This window comes from Accipiter gentilis, chromosome 28, assembly GCF_929443795.1.
Source record: "Accipiter gentilis chromosome 28, bAccGen1.1, whole genome shotgun sequence".
NCBI classification, from domain to species: Eukaryota; Metazoa; Chordata; class Aves; order Accipitriformes; family Accipitridae; genus Astur; species Astur gentilis.
The window spans coordinates 19200849-19221416 of record NC_064907.1 but is presented as its reverse complement, the minus strand read 5'-3'; the positions used below and the strand labels follow the sequence as shown (position 1 = coordinate 19221416).

The window sequence follows — 20568 nt, the reverse complement described above, 5'->3', positions numbered from 1 at the left end:
GAAGTCCTCTGCAACGCCAAGTTTTGCATGCTTGAGACGTAATGTGTAAAGTGAGCTGGAGATCAGATTAAATCCAAATACATTATTAACACTTTTCGTTGTTGTTGTTTAAAGGACGAACAGATCCCAAGCATCAGCATCCCAGTTACTGTATGAGGCTATTTCCCTTCCCACTCCCCCTGGTCTTAGTTACCACAGAACATTTTACTGTACACGGCGACAGTCACACCCAGATGCAGTCTTTCACTTATGGGGAGAAAGGCAGAGACGGCCGACAGCCACCACAAGCTGAAAGCTGCCATGAAACCCTGCTTTATCAGTGACAATGAGGGGATAAGATTTGATGTACAGCTCTGCTTGCATCCTTGATACGGCTATGCCATGCTTTAATAAGTCTTGGTGATTTTCTGTTTGCAAAGAAGGAATTAAGAGTTTAAATCCCTCCCGGCATTTTGAAGTTAATAATCCGCAGAATAAACACAACATACCTCAGCAATGATGTCACCGTTCTCAGCATGCACTTGAGCTGTCGCACCAATATCCCGGATTACACTCAGGACCTCATATATCTGGAAGAGAGAAAACACACATTACAGTATACCCTGAGTGTACGCTCGGGTACGCACCTATTATAAAGTATACACTCCAGACTCCTTCACAGCATACAGAATTTTGCAGAATGGAAAAGAGAAAGAGAAAGAGAAGCATTAAAGAATGCGAGATGTGGTTTGCTGGATAGGTACGATCCATTTTCCTGCCTGTAACTGAATTTCCCAATCTGTACAGTCGGATGCTACTGATATGGCAAAGCAGCGCTACCCAAAAGCCAGGTTCGGTATATTTACCACACTGGAGGAAGAAACAGCAACTGCACAGGCCTACAGCTGGAGTGATTTTAAAGAGCTCACAGAGTTGTAACTGTTTCATGCCTTCATCTACTGGTGCCTGGCATGAAAAAACCCCAAACCTTACATTTGATTTTCACAGAGAACCTGCACCCACCACCCCTCTCACTGCATGGGATAGGTGCAGTGTCATTTCCCACTCCAGCAACCAGTTTGAGAGGGCTCAGGTCGAGTAACCCACAACTGACGCCGGTTCCGTCAATGGTCACTCATTAAAATGCTTACCAGAGTCATTAGAGATAACTGTCATACACCACTGCCTCCTACACTGTTCCAAATGACTCCCAGGCATTCCTCTCCTCCCACCACGTTTAGAAATATAAACTGCCCATCTCAACAATTAAATGTACCCAAACGTATCCACCAGAATTGCAAATGGGAGGGCAATTCCTTTCTAAGGTCACAGCGATTCTAACGCTAAAGCCAGAAACCCACTTCTGGACCAGGATCGGTTTCAGCTTATAAACACACCGCGTAGTTACGCCAGAGATCTCGCCGTCCTGCCCTGCGCCTAGGCATAAAGCAGCCATTTATAAAACTGCCACTGCTTCCACACCAAAGGAGCTGGAATAAAACCTTAGATCTCTCAAAATGAGGGTTTTGCCATTGCTTTCCCCAGCCAAGGCTTTCAGGGTTTGTTGTTGGTTGGGGTTTTTTATTAAAAAAATAATCTTCAAACCAGAGCTCTGGGTACTGTTGCAAATCTTAGGTACTCTTACACGTACAAAGATTGAAACCAGAAGAGAATGTCAGATCCCAGTGTATTGAATTTAAACCCTTATATGTGACTAAGGCACTGCTTGCAGTGACAGAAGCGTGTGAACATTAAGCCTTCCTACCTGAGAATCAGTTAGCTGAAAGCGATCTTTGAAAGCCATGTAAACCAAGAAGGAGTTCACACCTAGTAGAAAGAGAGCAAAGAAATTATCTTTGACATACAAATTGCAGGCACGGAGAAAGCTACGAAACACACCGTTTCTCGCAGAGAGAAGCCGTCCCCCTCCATCAGGCCCCAGCAAGCAGTAATGATGGGTAGACAAATAAATTACTTTAATCTGCTCTGAAACGTGTACACACATGTGCGCGCACACAGACACACGCATTCTCAGCCGATCACAGTGTAAAGCCAGGATCTCCTCAGCCACGTGGCATTTATTAACACAACTGATGAGAAGAGAGGAGCCTGCACTCCAGCCGTGGGGACAGCTAAACCCCCAGGCTTCCACTTAACTTAAAGTAAGAGTAATTCTGTGGATTCAGCACTGTAGGAGGTTGAGTAAAAAAATAAGCAAAACGCATCACACACAAAAGCAGAGACTGGGCCTGGCTGCCTGATCCCCCAACTCCCCCCCGTGAGAGCAATGGGAAATCTGTGTTTGTAGGCATGCCCCCCTCCACCGTATTCGTACTGGCCAGGACACAGGGAGTGCTCCTAAGTCGGCTTTCCCTCTCCTGCCTTCTGAACCAGTAAAAGCTCTTACCCAGCACGTGTGGGGAAGCGCTCATTAGGATGTAAAAGTTTGGTTTTTTAAACTACAAACAGGATGGAAAATTACTCTAGCCTAAGGATGAAACGTCAAGGAAATTAAAGAGGGGAAAAGCCTATGAGGTCATCTTATTCAGCTCTTCTCCACTTTTAGCAACCAGTGCTGGATTGTTCCTTCTGGGCCTGATCCTTCCCTAGTTTACAACAGTTTAACGGCTGAAGCTAGCACCTACCTGCACTAACGAAAATCAAAGGGCCTCCACTAAACAAAGGTGTTCCTTTGCATGGCAGCAGCAAGAGAGTCACCTCTACAAAATCAGCGCTCACCCACCTAACACACTGCAGTGACACCAGTGCGTTCCGTCCCCCTGAGCCCTCTACAACAGTGACTGTCCAAACCTCCACGAGAAGCCAGAAAGGGCCAAGTTAATGTCAGGGCCCAAAACAGCTTTATTGGGTTGTAAGGGTAAAATATTTCACAAGAGCCAGTCCTAAAAAAATAGGGAGCCAGTCCTAAAAAAGTAAGGAGGGGAAAGGTTTCCGTGAACTTTCAGTAACGGAACTTACCGTGATCTTTAACCAGAGCCTCCATCTCCTCCTGGACACCTTTATGCCACTCGGTGATATCCACATGCAGAGAGTAGTCGCAGCAGGACTTGCTGTCTGCCCATTCTCGCCACTGGTCAAACGCAGTCAGCAAACTGGTCCCTGGCTCGGGAACCACGTGATCAACTGGGAAAGACAACCGAAGCATTGGTAAATACCTGCCACAGTCGCTTTCCTGGATGTCCAAGACAGAAAGCATGCTTTGCAGAGGCTGCCGCGAAAACAAGACATCCCCTTGCCCTTAAAATATCTGAGTTTGAAAGACCCGGTTTCTAAAGCCCCGCATCCGAGAATGCAGCCAGGAAGCTGATCAGGGAGCAGAAGCTGAAAGAAATAGTTCAATTACTACAGCCTGTTTACTGCAATTGTGAACAGAGCAAAGGAAACTCCCAGGGCAGCAAACACAAACCACTGCCGAGAGCTCTACAAACACCGCTCTCCTGTTCGGTGACAAATAAACAACGACACAGGCGAGATCCCCCGTGAGCACCAGTCAGCAGCTTTCGGAACTCAGCACCTCATGGTCCAGCAGTGCTTTCGTCTGTGCCTCTGGACACGCTAGAGAAGGTGTCCAAAGAGTGCAAAGACGTTTTGCTGCTGGCACGTACGCAGTGGATCAGAGCTGCTTTGTGCTACGCGTCCCAACCGAGAGCACCTTCCAGAGACGGCGTCTAAGCGAGGACTGGAAGAAGCAGGACCGACAGTCTGTCACGGCTGGAGAGACACCTCGTGACAACACGATGGTCCTGCCTTTCTCTGGCATCTGCTCCGTCTGATCCTCACGCCAGCCTAACGCATTAGGTCCAGCAGCAACTGGGCTCACCGGCAGCTACAGGATGCTCCACCAGTGCCACAGGTGCAGAACAGCCTCAAAGGGTAACAAGAGAGATCTGCTTCTGAAGATTTAGCATTCCTCACAGTAATCCGAATAGCATGCAAATTTCTATTTGAATGCACGGGATCCCTAAGATCTTCACTGGACACAATGAAACAGAAGAAGCAAGCCAGTACCTCAGGAACTGAACTGCTGCTAAGAGAGTAGGAAAAGCCTGCGGGACTTGAGGGGTCACAAACTGGGCAGGCACTGCTGCGGAGGAGGAGAGCGCCCTGGCTTGATTTTACATCAACTCACACAAAAAAAATAAAAAGTTCCTTCAATTATCAACAGAGAAATTCAAGCAGTTTATTTTTAACTTCATTAGCGAGTATCTGGGCTGCCATCAGCTCAGTACTTAGCTCTAAATCACAACTGGGATAAGAGACAAAGTCCTTGGGCCCTACTCGCTCTCATTGAAGTACAAAGCTTTGCTTTGCCCCCACGCAGACCCATCAGCCTAGATTTACTGGTTTTGCACTGCCTTAAGACCTGGATTTACGCTGGGGGCTCTCGACCCGCTGCAAAAAAAAGCAGCGCAGCTCTCCTGAACGATCCACGAGCTTCAGCCACCCGAGTCGATCACGAGGTCTCCAACGTTTATGATGTGCAAACGCTGTAGAAAGCCGAGAGGATTACCCAAAAAAACCCCATCCGTCCCGCAAAGCTCTGCCCACCCTCTCTCCCTTTCGCAAAGGTGACTACGTGACAGATAGCGAAACAGCAGGTAAAACACTCGTGCTTTTCCAAAAAGGCTCCTGTTGGCGCCTCGAAGCGTCACGCCAGCCCGCGAAGTGAAGGCTGGGATGTACAGTTCTCTGCTGACACATCGGCAGTAGAGCTGCAGCTTTGACCAGCAGTGGCTTAGGGGTTCAGGAGCGGCTGGTGGCCTTCGCCTGCTCAGAATGCAGCGTCCTGCCCCTCAGAGAAATCTATGCTATGAGTGAAAGCTCTGCAATTTGCCTGGTGACTGGCAGCAGATCAAGGATGTGCTTTCCACCACCCTTGGGAAAAGCAACCCAAATTTAACCAGACGATAAACTGTCCTGTTTTTTAAAAAAATCATCCAATTTCTGTTCCATGATCTCCTCCTCCCCAGTGGTCAGAAACCTTCCACTAACTTCCAGACTGAATTGTTTCTTGGCCAGTACGTAGCCCCTTGTCACTCTGCCAAAGTTAATCTTTAGCTTAAGTAGTATGAACAACAAGGAGAAAAGTAACATTCTCTCTGCGTTACCAATGGGACAGAGAGAAAACCCAGGTTTTCACAAATGGCCGGTGCCTTAACACAAGAGCTGTCTTCCTCAACCCACTGACTAATTAAAAAGCAAAAAAAGCCTATTTAATCTCTAACACATCACAGTAATAAATCCATCCCTACTGAAGACAAAAGGTGCCCTAAGAGCTCTATCAGCCCCAAGACGATACACGGCTTATGGGCATTGGAAATTCTGCCTGGAGGCACCAAGGGGTTAACACGGCGGAGTCCTCACAGCCCAGCACGGAGCCCCTCGGAATGACTCTGGTGTCTAGGATCAGAGCTTTATCACCATCTTATTTCATGCGCTGCCCAAGTATGACTAATGGGAGTTTGCGGAGGGAGTGGGAGAGGGGGTAAGGGAGCTCATCAGATCTTCGACAAACTCAAACCACAGCTGGTTACAATAAGGGTAAGGGATGGAGGTAGTGGTGCATATGTGCATGAAAGTCAGCTCTGGGGATTAAGAATATCTCATATGGAAGCTGCGCTGCCGACACATCTCACAGCAGCTCCCTTGAGCTCCCCAATAGCCAAATCACCCATCATCCCCACCAAAATAGACCACAGTTTGTTTCCATAGCAGTTTTCTGCCAGGCAAATATTACCGATCAACCACTTCTTCATATTCACGTGGAAGAAGTCAGCAAGAAGGCAGCCTGAACGTGCAAGGTAAGTCAACGGCCTTCAAAAGCCTGTCATTTAACCAGTCCCCGGAGACTCGGGGAAGGAGCGACATATGCCTGAGCGTACCATGGGGTAGTCACAGTGACAGGGACATCCCCGGACAAGGGTCCAAGTGCTGGAGGGCAGCAGCAGCCACACCTGACAGACGGCACCCTGGAGCAGGAATGAAGCCGTGTAGCCACGCGTGAGGCAGCAGAAACGGTAGATGCTGCACATAAGACACGAGGAAGGTGGATGTAACCCTAAGCACTGGTCTAGAGGTCATTCAGACACAAATGCAAACACCTCCTCAATTTCACCATCCCTTGTTGCAACAGAAAGGGCCAACTACGTTGCAAGATCACGACCTACGTCCCTACGTGCTAGGGTTGGGGTTTTGGGGACCCCAAGTAAGAAAGAATGAGCCTAGATCCTTTAAAGGAGAAGAGTCAAGATTGATTCTTCGCCTGCTGTTCAAAGAACCGAGCATTGCAACTACTTCTGCCTATTGGTATGGACAGGAATCGCCCACGTGCAGCTCAGAGGAAGTTCTCCTTCCAGTCCTCGGGCAAAGCTCAAGAACTCAGACTAAAACAAAAAGCTTTTTCTTTAAGGTCTCTGTGCTTCAGAGCAGTACAAAGCAGCTGATGAAAGCTCCATCCGCTGCATTCCCACAGCCCTAGGTTCCCGAGATGACCCTCGGGTATGATCCGCCACAGGACCACGGACACAAGGTCTTCTGACCCACCGGAGCACGCAGCAAACCCAGCCGCGGAGATTACCCTGGAGGCTTCCCATGCGAAAAACAGTGTGCTGTCCTGACCTTGCTGAACCACTTCTCTCTAGGGAATCCGACAGCTTACTGCCCTATCTTCCAGGCCTTCATCTCGGAAAGCAGGAATGTTCAATTCCTGCAGCCGCTGGAGTGGCCTCACATCTGCAGGACGCACTCAAGACAAACTGTTGCAACACAGACTGTTGTCACCCCTTTATTCTCTAGACCGCTTGACTTCTTCGTGCTTCCAAGCCCAGATATTGTCTTCCTGTTGCTGATTACTGCTATACAAATGATGTCAGCTGCTGAGGTCTGAAAAGGAAGTTGCCAGCTCAATTTAAGCTCAAAGCTTGCTCCAAAACCAGTAACAAAATGAATTAAAAAAAGAGAAAAGGAAAAGATCATTTAAGTATCACTTCATCAGTACTGAAACCTTCAAAGGAGAAATTTAATAGCTTGTGGTCCTTGTAGTGGCTCCCTGAATCAGAGTGAATTTCAGGCTTAACGCTAATGTTTCTCTTTATTTAACATATGCTCTCAGCAAGTTACATGGCAAAGCCAAGGTTAGGATTACCGTGGTTTCTCAGCTATGAACAGAAAACGTTCCGTAGATTTGTCTTCCAACCTTCTGAGATGACGAATCCAAAATGCAACAGCCTATGGCTTAGAAGCAAAAGCAAGCTTGTTTACATCAGCAAAGTAACTGCTTTAAAAAATAAATAAATAAATAAATTTAAAAAGGGATTTTGTACTTTACAAATCATCTAATTTTTCCCTTGGTAAAACACTGAAGATATTCCAAAATTACTGGATAGTCTGTTTATCCTTTTCCCAGACAAACCGAGCGTTCACCTCCCTTTGGAAGGCACTGGGATTTGAGCACCTGCATACCCACATGCCACGATTGTTCCAGCCACATTCGCTAAGACTCTTAATTACCTCTCCCATGTGCCTGGTTTTGCTCTCCAATCATTACATACAGTTTCACATGGCCTACAAGGTACATCTGCTCTTCCAAGTATTTCAGCTCCCACCCACCCATCATCCATGGCTGTTTTTCTGTCTCGCTCGTGATCCTTCGCTCCTCCTTGGACAGATTAATCGGCTCAAGATTAAAGGCAGACAATAAGCTGAAGTGAGACAACACCACTAACCACTGTTAGCTTATCTGTGTGGCTTTAATATACCGGAGCTGGCATTCAGCCACACTGAAATGTTAGGCGTCCAACGAGCCGAAATGGCTGAATGCTGTGGTGGAGAGATAACAAGCACCAGCACATCAGGCACTCGGTATTAAATGAAAGGGGAAGGCAAAAACTTAGAGGAACTGATTTAAAGGGAACTTTCCCAGTACGGGGAAAATAAAGTAGTATTGTTTTAACATAAGCATGAAAAATCTAAGTAGGGTAGGAGAAGTAACAGCATTGGTTTATAAAGCGCTGTTATTTACTCATCACATCGCTGGTCAGCGTGCATATTAAGGGTTGGCTCTAAGCACGCCTTTGCTCTTCATCCAGCCACTCTAACTTCTCGCTTACTTTAAAAAACCGTATCAACCCGCTAGCTGCACAGCACACTTAAAATGGTGCTGACCTCAGCTTTAAACACTGGCTTTCTAAGTGTTGCATCACACCTTGGCTGCCTTTTACAGACTCGGATACGCTGTGGCTTTCTGGTCCTTAGGAGCCTTTCTGAAGCAGGGGGCTATCTGCAGCTGGGATATCTCAGGCCCTGAACAAGTGCCCAGCTTGAGAACGGAGGTAGCTGCTCTGCATGGGCACGAGGGATCACACAGAGAAGACAGGGGAATTGAACCAACAGCCTGCAGGATGCTTTGAGACTGAAGCCATAAAAAATCCCATATAATCTCTCTGGCACTTCGACGCTCTCAAAAAAAAAAAAAAAAAAAAGGCGGTTTAAGAGCCATGCCTTTATATTTTTGACCCCTCACCAAGCTCAAGAGAAGTTATTGCTTCACTGGGAGAGCTGAATTCAGCTATTAGCCTTGCGTTGAAAACAAAACTTTACTTTTTGGATGGATGTCCTCATGGGTGGGGATTAATGGGTTTTATAGCTTCCTGGCATTGTGGCACGTTCAATTTTGTTCTTTTTTGCATCCTGCCTCATTTGAGCAGGCCTTGGCTTGCTAACAAACCCTTCCTGGAGTTTCTATTAATAGCCCTTGGTTCCAGCTTTCCCCGTAAAGGCTTTTTTCAGCTGGTTTAATTACATGTCATCTAAAGCATGCATGAAATTTTTCTTGCTCTTCAGCTAATGAACACCACTACCAGGAAAGAGAAAAACTATTTGATACGGTCAATATAAACGTGAATTAGGGTCAGATGTTACAAAAATTGTGTATGTTATAAAACCATGTATGCAGGGTTCCAGTTGCTATTACAAACTGCAGTTTTACACATTATTTCCTGCTCCTACTAGCATTAAATGTGCCTATTGTTTAAGAGGAGTTTATAAGGTGAAAATCCTTAACGTTTAAGCTTAACTGTTAGCAGGCAGATTTCCCCTACCCAAAACTTTAAATAGCAGCTTGATCACTATAAACACATCTGCCTTTTTAATACTACTTAATCTTCCCAGCAACTGCATGTGATGAAATCTGGTGAATTTATTGAGTTGTACATTCTGTCACAAGCCATTTTATTGAGAGGTTGTAATTAAATTCAGCCCTGGTAATTGCACAGCTCCCTGGTTAAAAGTCTGGAGTTGTTGCTAGTCTATGGCTGCAACAATATTCTCCTGGCACTGGCGTGAACTGGGAGTAATGCTCCCAGTATGAAAGTGAGCGGAATAAAATCAATATATGTGAACTGGAAGTCAGGCCCTTGACTGACCCAAGAAGCTTCACAGAAGATTATCCCATCATCACAGACCTTCTTTCACCCAGAGACTTCAAACTCTCAGCTAATATATCATTATGACCGTTTTACATGTGAAGAAATTGAGCTACCAAAAGCTGCCTTGTCCAGGAACAAAGTTGTTCAAAAGTCAAGCCTCCCAGCAACAAGGCTTCTGCTGGAAGTACTGACACACAGCTGCCAGCTCACTGGCTCTGCATCAATTTAGGCTAGAAAGAGACCTCAGCATTTCTTCTGAGCTCAAAAATCCCAAATCAAGTAACCTAAAAGAGCCTCACACCTCCTCTGTTCTGATTTCATACCCAGTTCTTCCTCTAAACCACACTCCGGGTCACGATTTGATCTAGGACGAGAAAGGATAGCTACAAGATGGCTTTTAAGGTTACCACTTCACGTATCTGACGTACCTAAGCTGATACACTTGAAGGTAACGAAAAGTCAAGTGAAGAATTTTCTTAACATCCTGGGTCCAGCAATCAGATTTCAGCTTTGCGTATATCTGGGCATTTATTCCCACATTATTTTATTGTTGTTGGTTTTCTTCCCCCAAGAAAAGATATTGAAATAAAGAGATTATTCTGAAGAGTAACAACACTCTGCACAGAATAGCACTTACTGTGCTAACACAACTACACAAGGACCGTTCGCGTGCATTTGTCTGCCAAACTAATAGAAGAAAAGGCAGGCTAAATGGCATCGCTGGTTGTTTTCTGTCAGTTTAGATCCAGTTTATTAGACTCCATGCAGAGAATCAGAAGCTGGACCAGGCTCAGAAGAATTGGACATATCCATGCTACACTGATTACATTTGCAGACTGCAATGTTCTCTTATTCCCTCATTGATGTCATACAGATATTTCACTTCTCTTTTTAGCCGATTAGATCCAAAATATGATTAATAATTTAATGCCAGCTGGACACAAATGTAAAGAATAGGGGTCTGTGTGTCCAAACAGTAATTAATAGCCCTCTTCAACAGCTGGAACGACTACATATTTAGATCAGATCAAAAAAGGCTTCATTTCTTTAAAGTACAGGTTTATTGTACATCTAAACTATGTTTGTATCTCAGGAGGTCACCACGATAGAGGAGGCAGGGAGCCAAGTACAAAAGAGATTTCAAGCGATTCCAAGATTTATTCTTTCTTTTAGGCATACTCCACACTTGAAGCCCACGAAAAAAAGTACACAGGACTTCAAAGACCTCCATATAAATTAACTGGCCTGTAAACCTCGAGAGAATGGGATTGAGAAAACCTCTGTTTGCAGCCATGGATTTCAAGTCGAGGCAAAACACAACTATAACAACACATCCAAGGGGCAACACTTTGATCAGAAACAAGAGGACAAAAGATCAAGTGCCGTAAGCCAGTTCTGTCCCTCTCAGGTCAGTGGAGATACACCCTGCCCGTCAGGCTTTTTCCACTAGCCGGGAAGCTGGAACAATTCTGGATTTGCATCACTGTCGCCAGGACCAAATTTTGGCTTCTCAGCTTCGTTTCATTGCCCATGGTTGTCTCAGGGGGGCGTTGGAGATGAAGAGGAACACAACTGCAGAACGGGAATTTTTACAATGGAAATTTGCGATGGTGCTGAGGGGGCTTTGTTTTCAGGACTAGAAAGATGAATTTTTTCCCCAACAAAATCAACTGAATACAAAGAGTTCTGATTCTATAGAAGCACCTTTGGGTTTTGGTTTTGGGTTGTTTTTTTTTAAACAGCTTGTGAGGGAAACGGGGAGGGGGAGGTGGAATCTGCTTGGTGAACATGTCCTTTCCCTCTGTGTATTTGCCATATAAACACCTCCCTTCGCTGGATGAGGACCAGACACTTCTCCTTCTTGTGGCTGTGATGAAGTGACATGACGCTTTGAGGAAGAGGTTTTCATCAATCGCCACCATACCACTTCTGGTAAGACACCAAGACTCCCCATTCTGTTCTCAGTTAAACCACTGACTTTGATGACTGTCAGACAGAACTATAGACAAAGAAGTGAGGACTGAACCAGACCCAAATGTCCACACGTCCAGAGAAAACTGTGGTGGGACCTGATGTGGAGGTGCAGCAGAACCCATCTTCTAAAAAACCTATTGTAGGACACAGATCAAGCAGCACGTTCCCTCTGCGCACGTCAATTTTCTGACTACACCTAGCCATCTGCTAGTTTTCTATCAACTTTGTAAGGCTAATACTGCCTGCAAAAACAGCCGTTGAGATTGCTGTAATAATAACCTGTAGGAGCCCCTAAGTAGATCATCCTTTGTTTAAATAGGAACTCTGTGACACAGTCCCCAGCTGCCAAATTTCCTTCCTCCAGGTCTGAAATAGCCCTGTCCAGCCTCTGAAGCAGCCTGGTATCTTCCCAGGCCCAGGAAACTCCCCCTTGTTTGGGGGCACAAAGCACCACATTTGAGGTAGGAAAGGATGCACTCCTGGGCAGCGCCTGATCTGGCCAACCCAAAGGTGGACACCGTGCCTGCGGCTCTTCCGATCCAGGACCCCTACAGCCCGAATTGCCCCTGGATCCATGCTGCGGGACAGCCCGGTGTGAGTCATTTCCATGCAGCTGCCATTTTCCCCTTTTATAGTGTGTTTACACAGCAAAAGGACTAACTGCTTGTCAGAAAGCAGCAGAAGCGAACTCTGGTCTTGGTACAGTGGCCTAATTCTACTTCACTTAAGAACATCCCGCACATCTACATTTTCCTCCCGCTACTGTTGTGCTACAAAAGACTTTACAGAACTTTTTCAGTTCACAGTCAATCAAGAGTCTCTCCACATCAGCCTGAAAAGTACTTTGCACCCCATCAGTAGCTGACCTCTTCTCTTTGGACACTGATACGAACCCTGAGAAATCTTATCTGAAATAAAGAAAAGTCTGTTGGGAAGTATCGTTAACTGACATGCATTTCTGCAGTGAGATTTTTGAGACGATATTGGGTTACGCTATCTCTTGCTGTGCTATGCTTTGGGAACTTTCCCCCTTCCTCTCCTTTGCACAAAAGCAGTGCTATGTAATAATACGGGATCATTCTCAAGGAACTCCTTTACCAGCTCACGTTGCCTGTAGGCTGTGCCAGGGAATTTCATTCATATGTAAAACACCACAGAGTCCCCCAGATTCCAAAAATATACACACTGCACATATGTAACTGCTTTCAGGAGCAAAGCAATCTGGTGAAAATATGCCCTAGACGCGGTCAGGAAGGGGAACTTTCCAAAAGCACGGCCCCTTTTGATGGGCTTTGAAAATTCACCGAGAGACTCCCCAGTTAACATTTGCATGTCGAAGTCAAACGGTTCCTCCTATTACCTAAAATAGGCTTTCAGGATCCAGGAAGCCAAAAGCACTTTATGCACACAGGGCTTACCTCGTCTCTGCCTCACACAGGGTTTTTCCTTTTATTCATATCCTGACAGTAACCAGGGCTGTGCATCACGAACGGCAGGGACTGGGTGTCTGCATCTGCACTGGTCCCAGCTGGGAGGAACAGGGACTATCTCACGGCTAGGTGGCAGCCAGTGTTTCACACGTCAGGCTCTCGTGAAAATAATCACTTTGTACTTATAATATGAGGGTCTAGGTGAACTTAACTAATTTCAATTGAAGTTTACAACCCCTTGGCAACAAAGCCACCTCCCATTATGGACAGCTAGCAACTAGCATGGAGAAATTAAATGACATGCCCGTCGTCACAGAGGTAGTCCTAACACTAACTGCAGTGTATCAAGGGAAGAAAAGAGTATTCCCAGAAGCCATTACTCTTAAGTGTCCATCGTTGCATTCCTTTTAAATGCAACATGGCTTCCATGGGAGCTAGGGCTGCGCAAAGATGCAGGCACAGCCCCAAGTTGGTAAAAACTGGCAATTTATAAGCATGATTAAAACATGCTAGACAGGAGGAGCTAATTTGTATTCCTTAAACATTTCTCCCTCTCACCAGAAAGATTAAAAAACAATCCAGTCTCTAAGAAACAGATGGGATCTATGAACTGAAGGCATAGAGGCTGAAGGAAAGATGGAAAAAAGACTCTGCTGACCCAAGACGTCAAATTCCGCTCTACAGACAGCACTCGCCTGCATCCACCCCAAGTGAGAAATACTGCATTTAGCTTTAGCCATCACTTCATTCAAGCATCACTTGCTTCCTTCCCCTGACACGCAAAGCTAATTCCCAACGCGGAAAGTTAAAAGTTCCTGTCTGACAAGGACGGTTTCTGCTGAGTCAAGCTCACAGGAAGGTAAAGGAAGCCAAGGGATTGAACACTGGTAGGAAGGCAAAAAAATCCGTGCCCAGAAAAACAAGCCAAGAAAAGAGCTGGAGGCACCATTTCCTACCGTTTCTTTTAAGACCTTGTCTCAACTTGAAGGTGATTAAGACAGGTTATACAGCAGGATTTAGCACACATGCCCTGAAAACCTATCACAGACAGCTAATGATGTTACATTAACCGAGGTGGATAATTGTATTTTATTTTTTTAAGATTGCTTTTCCATCTACAGTAGACAGGCTTTACCTGAAGGACCCAACTTTCGCACCGGCACCCTTCAAAGTACCACATGCATTTTCCATTGATGTAAGGGACTATCTAAGACACGACGCACTGGTGAAACCCATTAGCTCTTTACTTCTCCTGTGTGTCATCCATAAGGCATGGGCTTGGGGATGAGAGCACCGGACACAGGAAAGCAAGAAAAGCATTTAAAAGCAGCTCTTCAAACAAAAGAGCATGAACTCTTCTCCACGCGGTGGGAAAGCAGCCCTACTGATCCCAACCATTGTATGGAATAAGAGGTATTAAGTGCTATTGCATAAACAGACAACATTGGTTATTTCTCCTGAGTGCGTGCCAAATCCCTCTTTTCAGATGCGCGGAAAAATCTAGGTCAGTCACATCTGCAGGAAGACGGCTGCAGTGTCGGTGGTGTTGCCATTTCAACATTCATTTGTTCATAACTAAATCAGAGTCTCCAGGCTCCAGCACGTGTGGGACAGCCTCCATCCACTCCTTCCTCCGCGGTGACAGGCATGGAGCGGGTCCAGAGCAGAACGCGGCAAAACAGAAACGGAGCAAGGGCCCCGCTCACCTGCTCTTTATAAAAAAACGAGCGTTGCCAAAGAGGCAGCAGGCTGGGAGAGGAGCGAGGGACACGATCCAGAGCAGCTCCGGGGAAGGTAGAAGATGGGAAAATAGGGAAAAATCTACCGACTGACTTGCAAACAAGCCACGCCGGACTGCAGCGGTTTCACAGGACTCCAGCCCAAAACCAGACACTGCTGATTTCGCTCTCCAGCGCTAAGAAGGCAAGATGGCCCAGCTGGTAGGCAGAGTCATTAGCCCGACTGTCTGACAGCCAGAGTTAAAGACGCTATCCCACCACAGGCCTCCTGCATAACCTCAGGCAAAGCTCCACAGCTCCTGAAGTCCTCATCTGTTCCTCACAGGGGCCTGTTCTCTCAGCAGCAAAGAGATGACAAACAATAGTCGCAGCCCAAAGGGGGGGGGAATAAAATCCACGCAGTAACACACAACGTATGCCGAGGACCGAACAGCTGTTTCCTTCTGTGCTAACTGGCAAGGGACATCAAGGGCTTGGCAGATTCGTTCGCTTCCAACGAGACCCCTTTGGAAACCCCATCAAGAACAATAGAAGCGATCCCATCCAGCGGAAAGCCAGCGTCACAGGGATGGCTGGAAGCAGAGCCGGCCCCAGCGAGGCAGGCTGTCGTCCGTACGGTAGCTGCAGACACTTCTGCAGGCGGAGAAGCCTAATGGACTTAGAGGGGTTTAAAAGCTTGAGAAGAGTAGCTCGCGACGGGGGAGTGCCCATCTCTGTTTACGGACCAACTTTCTCATTAACGATTTTAAGCCCACTCTGAATGAAAGCAACAAACAGGGCAGCAGCAAGCCGGGAGTCAGTGAAGCGAACAAGATTTAGCGTGAATCGGTGCAGAGGCTGAAGAGCGCAGGGGTATGAAAAGCACCGAGGGGAGCTGGGGAGAGGAGAGAAAGGGCCGGAGGGACTCTACGCTCCTGTGTGGTAATGTCATTATCTTAATAACAGAGTTCAAGGAAGCCTCTACCCAGATAAATCACCAATAATCTTTTGTACAAGCGAGCGGACGTTTTCATTGCATTTCTAGAGAATTAAAACATTTCTTTGCTGCAGAAGCACCACCGCCAGCTGCTAGAAAGTGAAACAAGCCATGCACCCCAAAGCAGCCCGTCTACAGTGCTTGTCCCCAGCTGCACAGTTCCTCTTTTATCTCTGCTACTGGGTGCAAAAAGAAACAAAAATTCAGGCGGGAGTCTGCAGAACAATGCAGCGCTGTGTACACATAACCACAGAGACTTGGTGAGACACTGCAGCTCTGTGGTCACCGCCCTTGGACTCGAAACGCTTGGTTTTATACTTTCAGCTCGGCCACAAGTTACTGCATGACCACGGCTGTCACCTCCTTCTGTCCCTCTGTTTCCGTCCTCCTCCTCTGCCCACCATTTCGACTCTTGCTCTCTACCAGCAGAGGACTAACCACGAAAATACAAAATAGCAGCACCCAGTAGGGTAAAATATGATCTAGTCTTCACTGGCGGGTCTAAACGCCATCCCATGCCAAGTTGCCCTTGCCTTTTTCTAAACTCTACTCTAAGCTCACACTGTTGCAGTTTTAGACTCTGATCTCCTTCGGGGCGGCTCCACTCTCTCCAGTCATGTCTCTCAGTTCAAAAAACGAGAGGCAAGGAAGCACACTAGACTGGGAACATTTCTTTCTGGCAAGGTGCTGGTCTTCAGGATGACCTAGGAGACCCGGTGTCAGCTCACTACAAACGTGATCGTAGCTGAGCAGCTCCTGAAAACCTCTGCCATCCTGCACGTAAGCTCTCTCTTTAATAGCAGGGTAAAGCATTAAGAAGCAGACTGCAGCCCATGTGAAGTGCCCCTTCATTTTCTGAACCTTCCAAGACACAAAGGCTCATATCCCCAGCGTACATTCTCCATGTTATTAGGATAACTGCTAGTCAAGTTCAAAAGGCAGCTGCCTTCCCAGTCACCAACCCAGAAAGAGCTATAATTTCTCTCACTGTAATTTCTCTCTGTGATTATAACAGTGGTTGACTGAGTCAACACAGGCAATGTCAGCAAGCCATTTCACTCAAGGACAGCAGATACCCAGGAAGACGCACAGTCTTCGGGGGGGGGGGGGGGGGCTGAAATGTGTGTGGGAGCTGGCCTGGATAGATGCAGATCTCACTGGGACATTAAACAGGCTAGAGGATCAGAGAGCCAGTAAATACACACAGCTTGGCTTCATCCTTTCTGAAGGGCTAGGAGCAGAGAAAGGCAATGCCGCCTCTACTAAAATCAGGGGGAGTTTTACCGTTGATTTGGATGGGGATTTCACCCCTCACAGTTAATAAGCAACCAATCCGTCACAAGACTTGGAGAGGCCACCTTGTTCTTAGCAGCGGTATCTTCCTTCCCGAATAGCTCCAGGGACTGGTTTATATCCTAGGGCATCAACCTATCTCAAGTTGGGACAATAGGGGCTCAAAAACGCCGTCTTTAGCTCAACAAAACGGTGGCTCCATGGATGAGAAAGAGCCTCTCGTAAAGGGCAACTTCAGGCAGAGTCCTTTTCCAAAACTCTGAAAGGACTGTTCTCTTTCCATGGAATACGGCGCAGCTTAGGGAAGCTACCCTGAACGAGCTGGAGCCTATCTAATATTCCTCTCTCCTCCAAAGCCTTCTGCGGATCATCCTGGAATCCTCCCTTCAACTTAATATCCAAACACTGTATTCTGACATTTTAAAAGGGCAATAATCCAAGTTTTTTCCAGAGTAATGTTATCCTAATACATGCACAGTGCTGTTCGCCCTCGGCTGACATACCCACAGTAATGTTGTTTTAAGGTAGGGACAGCGAAACGATCGTGCAAATTGCCGTTTCAGAAAAACAATCAATCGTATCACAACACGTCACTTCATCTCTCGGCAGCTCTGCACAGCAAAACCAACTAACTGTATTTTTTTCATACGTTAGCAAAGTCAGCTGGAGTCTTGCCTTTGGCACTGAAGAGGGTAGAGACAGAAGGATCATAGCTGGAATTCCTGGTCAGATGGCCTCCGTGGAACGAGTAGCTAGAAAAAGCAATCAGCCCTAACTCCTGAGCGAAGCAACCTAGAGGAGGGCTCAGGAGAGCCAGGACTGGAGAGCCCTGTGGGAACACAGCGGACACAGAGGAGAAAAGGACTAATTCAGATCGTCACCGCCAGCCACGCTCCCTCTTTCCAGGGAGGGAGCTAACCAGGGGACGAGTTGGGAAGCACTGGACTGGACACAGGTCTGCTTCCCACCAGGCTAAATCTCCACCGGTCCCACGAGGAAAATGGGGCTGCTCCATTTGATACCAGTTGAGAGTCGGATTCTCCTATCTCCGATGCTGTAGTAGCGAATTTACTTTCAAGGGGAACGGAAGTAAAAGAGAGCACAGGGCTTGGAAACAATAGGTTACATTCTTGAACTCCTCTGTGCTTCCCTTGGATGTGTCTGCCATGAGAATTAAAGGAACAACACTCAATTTGAGCTGAGCTGAAAACGAAGTTCGCTGAAACCAAACCAGACATACAGGGTCAATTCCTGGCACTGCTGAGGTCAAGGACAAAACACTCCATTTCCTCGACGAAGCCAGGATTTCACCCACAGTTCTTATAAAACCAATGATCAATAGAGACCTATCCAAGATTCTTGTTTTAATTTCACTAAAAGATGTCCCTAAAACAAGTATTTCCCTACGATGATTGTAAACAGTCGTGAAGTACCCTCCTGCATGAAAAGGTGAAACAAACTGAAGCATGAAGCCAACTAACCTGTTTTCTTACCCAAGTTGAGGGCTATGTATAGAAAAGAAAAATGGATGGGGTAAAACTATTTGTAAATAAATAATACAAAGTTTGCTTAGAGCACAAATGAAGAAACATGGGTGGTTTTTTCCACAAAGCTCACATCCATGAGACTATCTTTTCCAAAAAAGCCTGAAGAACAGAGGCACACAGCTAGACACATTTCCATGAGAGGAGCGTGTTCTCTTTTGAAAAGTCCCAGGCACGGTATTTAAAATACACAATGACATAAACATTAGCATGTCATTTTCAGGCTGCAATTTATTGGTGATATTATGAGTCTAGTTCACTAAATGTTGTCCTACTTCTCACAAAAGAAAAAATGCTGCCATCAACCACAACTCCCACCTGCTTGGGGAACAACCAAAGGCCACCCACCAAGAGCATGTTCACGAGGGCAGTTCTGCATGCTTCACTGCGGAAAAACATTTTTGCAAACGGTATAATTTTGCTAAGAAGAGAACAGCTGAGCTGACACAGAGCAGAGTCTCTGAAGCTTTGAAGTCTAGTTGGATTATTTATCCTGCTTTCCACTGTTCAGCTCCAGTTGCTGATACCCGCCCATCAGAAACATCTCTCCATCGGCCTAAGCCATCCAACTACTGTCCTTGCTGCTACGCTTTAGGAAGATGATTTTTGTTCAGAGATGATTGTGTATTTTGGTATCCTAATTGGAGACACTCAGGAAGGCAGTAAGGTCAAGTTTAGCCACTAGCCTCCCCTACATGGTTCGCCCATGTTCATAATCTACATTGTGCTTTTTTTTTTTTTTTCCACAGCTGTAAAATGAGAAATTATAAAATGGGCGACTCTCCTCCAACTTCGCTAACTCAGAGAAGTGCTACAAACACCATTAGCGAGATATTCAGATGCTACAGTCAAAAAGGCAATATACATGTACCCACATACGGAAAGGTCCAAGCGTTTCTGAAGTACGAGGCTCTGCATAGGTAAAATCGGGCAACCAAAGAAAAAGGGCTACTTCAGAAAATTTTGCCTAAACAATTTCCGCTTCAAATGTTTTAAAAAGTGCCACTGTGGGAAATAATGCTGTTGAAAGGTCAGATGCAGATGAGGGAGAATGTTATTTTGATCTAATTCAACCTAACAAGGAAGAACAGAACGATAATTCAAGTGTGAACCAGGTGTACTAACAAGAAATTAGCAACCAATGAAACAAAGTCAATGAGCTGAAGCTGAAAAGAAAATACCATTTCGGTGTTATTAATTTAAATTGACATCAAAGATTTGAAGAAAAAACTGGATATTAGTATGCACATCCACAGCGACGCTCCCACTTTACGTTCTCTGTACGTGTGAGGTTATCTTCATACACAAACTTCATACTCCAAAGTGATAACATTATGAAAAATAATTTCCTGGGTTATCTTAAGGTTATTTATTTGAAGCATTAGATCAAGTTCACAGGCCAGACACAACCTCTTTGCAAGGTCCAGACCCAGAAAAAGATTTGTTTCTGAAACACAGAACAGCCCCGCTGTGTTTGCCCCAGTGGCTCCTACTCCCAAACTCCATGTCAATCAATCCGAGTCCACCCACCAGGCCAGGGATCAAAGATCGCTCACAACCCTCCTCGAAGAGATGAGGATGTTCTAGTCCACAAGGAGTTAGGTTTGAACTGAGGAGGGATGGGCCGATTCCTGGCTGTGCCTAAGATCTCTTTATATCCGTGGATTGGACAATAGACACTCGTACCTGTTCTGAACCACGCTCTTTCATTTCTCTGTACCTTAACTCCCCTCCTGCGAAATGGCAGCACCTCAAAGTACATGAAAGAATGCCAGATGCTCAGATATACTATCGCTTTACCCCTTCATCCTTGATTCCTGTATGCGGCAACAGACTCCAGGGCGCCGTGGTACAGTTTACACGTGATCAGCTGCACTGGAACAGAGGTTTTTATTTTTTTCTCTAGCTCAAACAAGGTTAACAACAATGACTCACAGAGTTTTAAGATCCTGGCTCTGACAAGCCAAGCATCTGTAGCCAACGCAAGCAGGGACAGATAGCCTGGAAATCATTCATGAGGCATTTTAGAGCCAGAGTGGAACACCACGAGTGTCTAACCCTGGTGTCAGCAGAACAGTCAGTCAGTCTGCTTTTTTATTTTGAGATATTTTCACTTCCCAGTTTCTCTCTTCCTCCAAAAGAGGATATGAGCACAAGAGGAACGACGCTAACAAAAATTCTGGTGCT

At 46.1% G+C, this 20568-nt stretch overlaps 1 protein-coding gene across 2 annotated transcripts in view; it reads right to left on the bottom strand.

Moving 5' to 3' along the window:
• The window catches only part of DPYSL2 (dihydropyrimidinase like 2), a 56260-nt gene that overhangs the window by 17736 nt on the left and 17956 nt on the right, over nt 1-20568 (bottom strand). For both annotated transcript variants that reach the window (XM_049830985.1, XM_049830986.1), the window contains 3 exons: nt 2959-3123; nt 1745-1806; nt 489-569 (listed from right to left, as the gene is read on the bottom strand). In XM_049830985.1, the coding sequence (XP_049686942.1) occupies nt 489-569; nt 1745-1806; nt 2959-3123 (308 nt within the window). The remainder of the gene's footprint in view (nt 1-488; nt 570-1744; nt 1807-2958; nt 3124-20568) is intronic.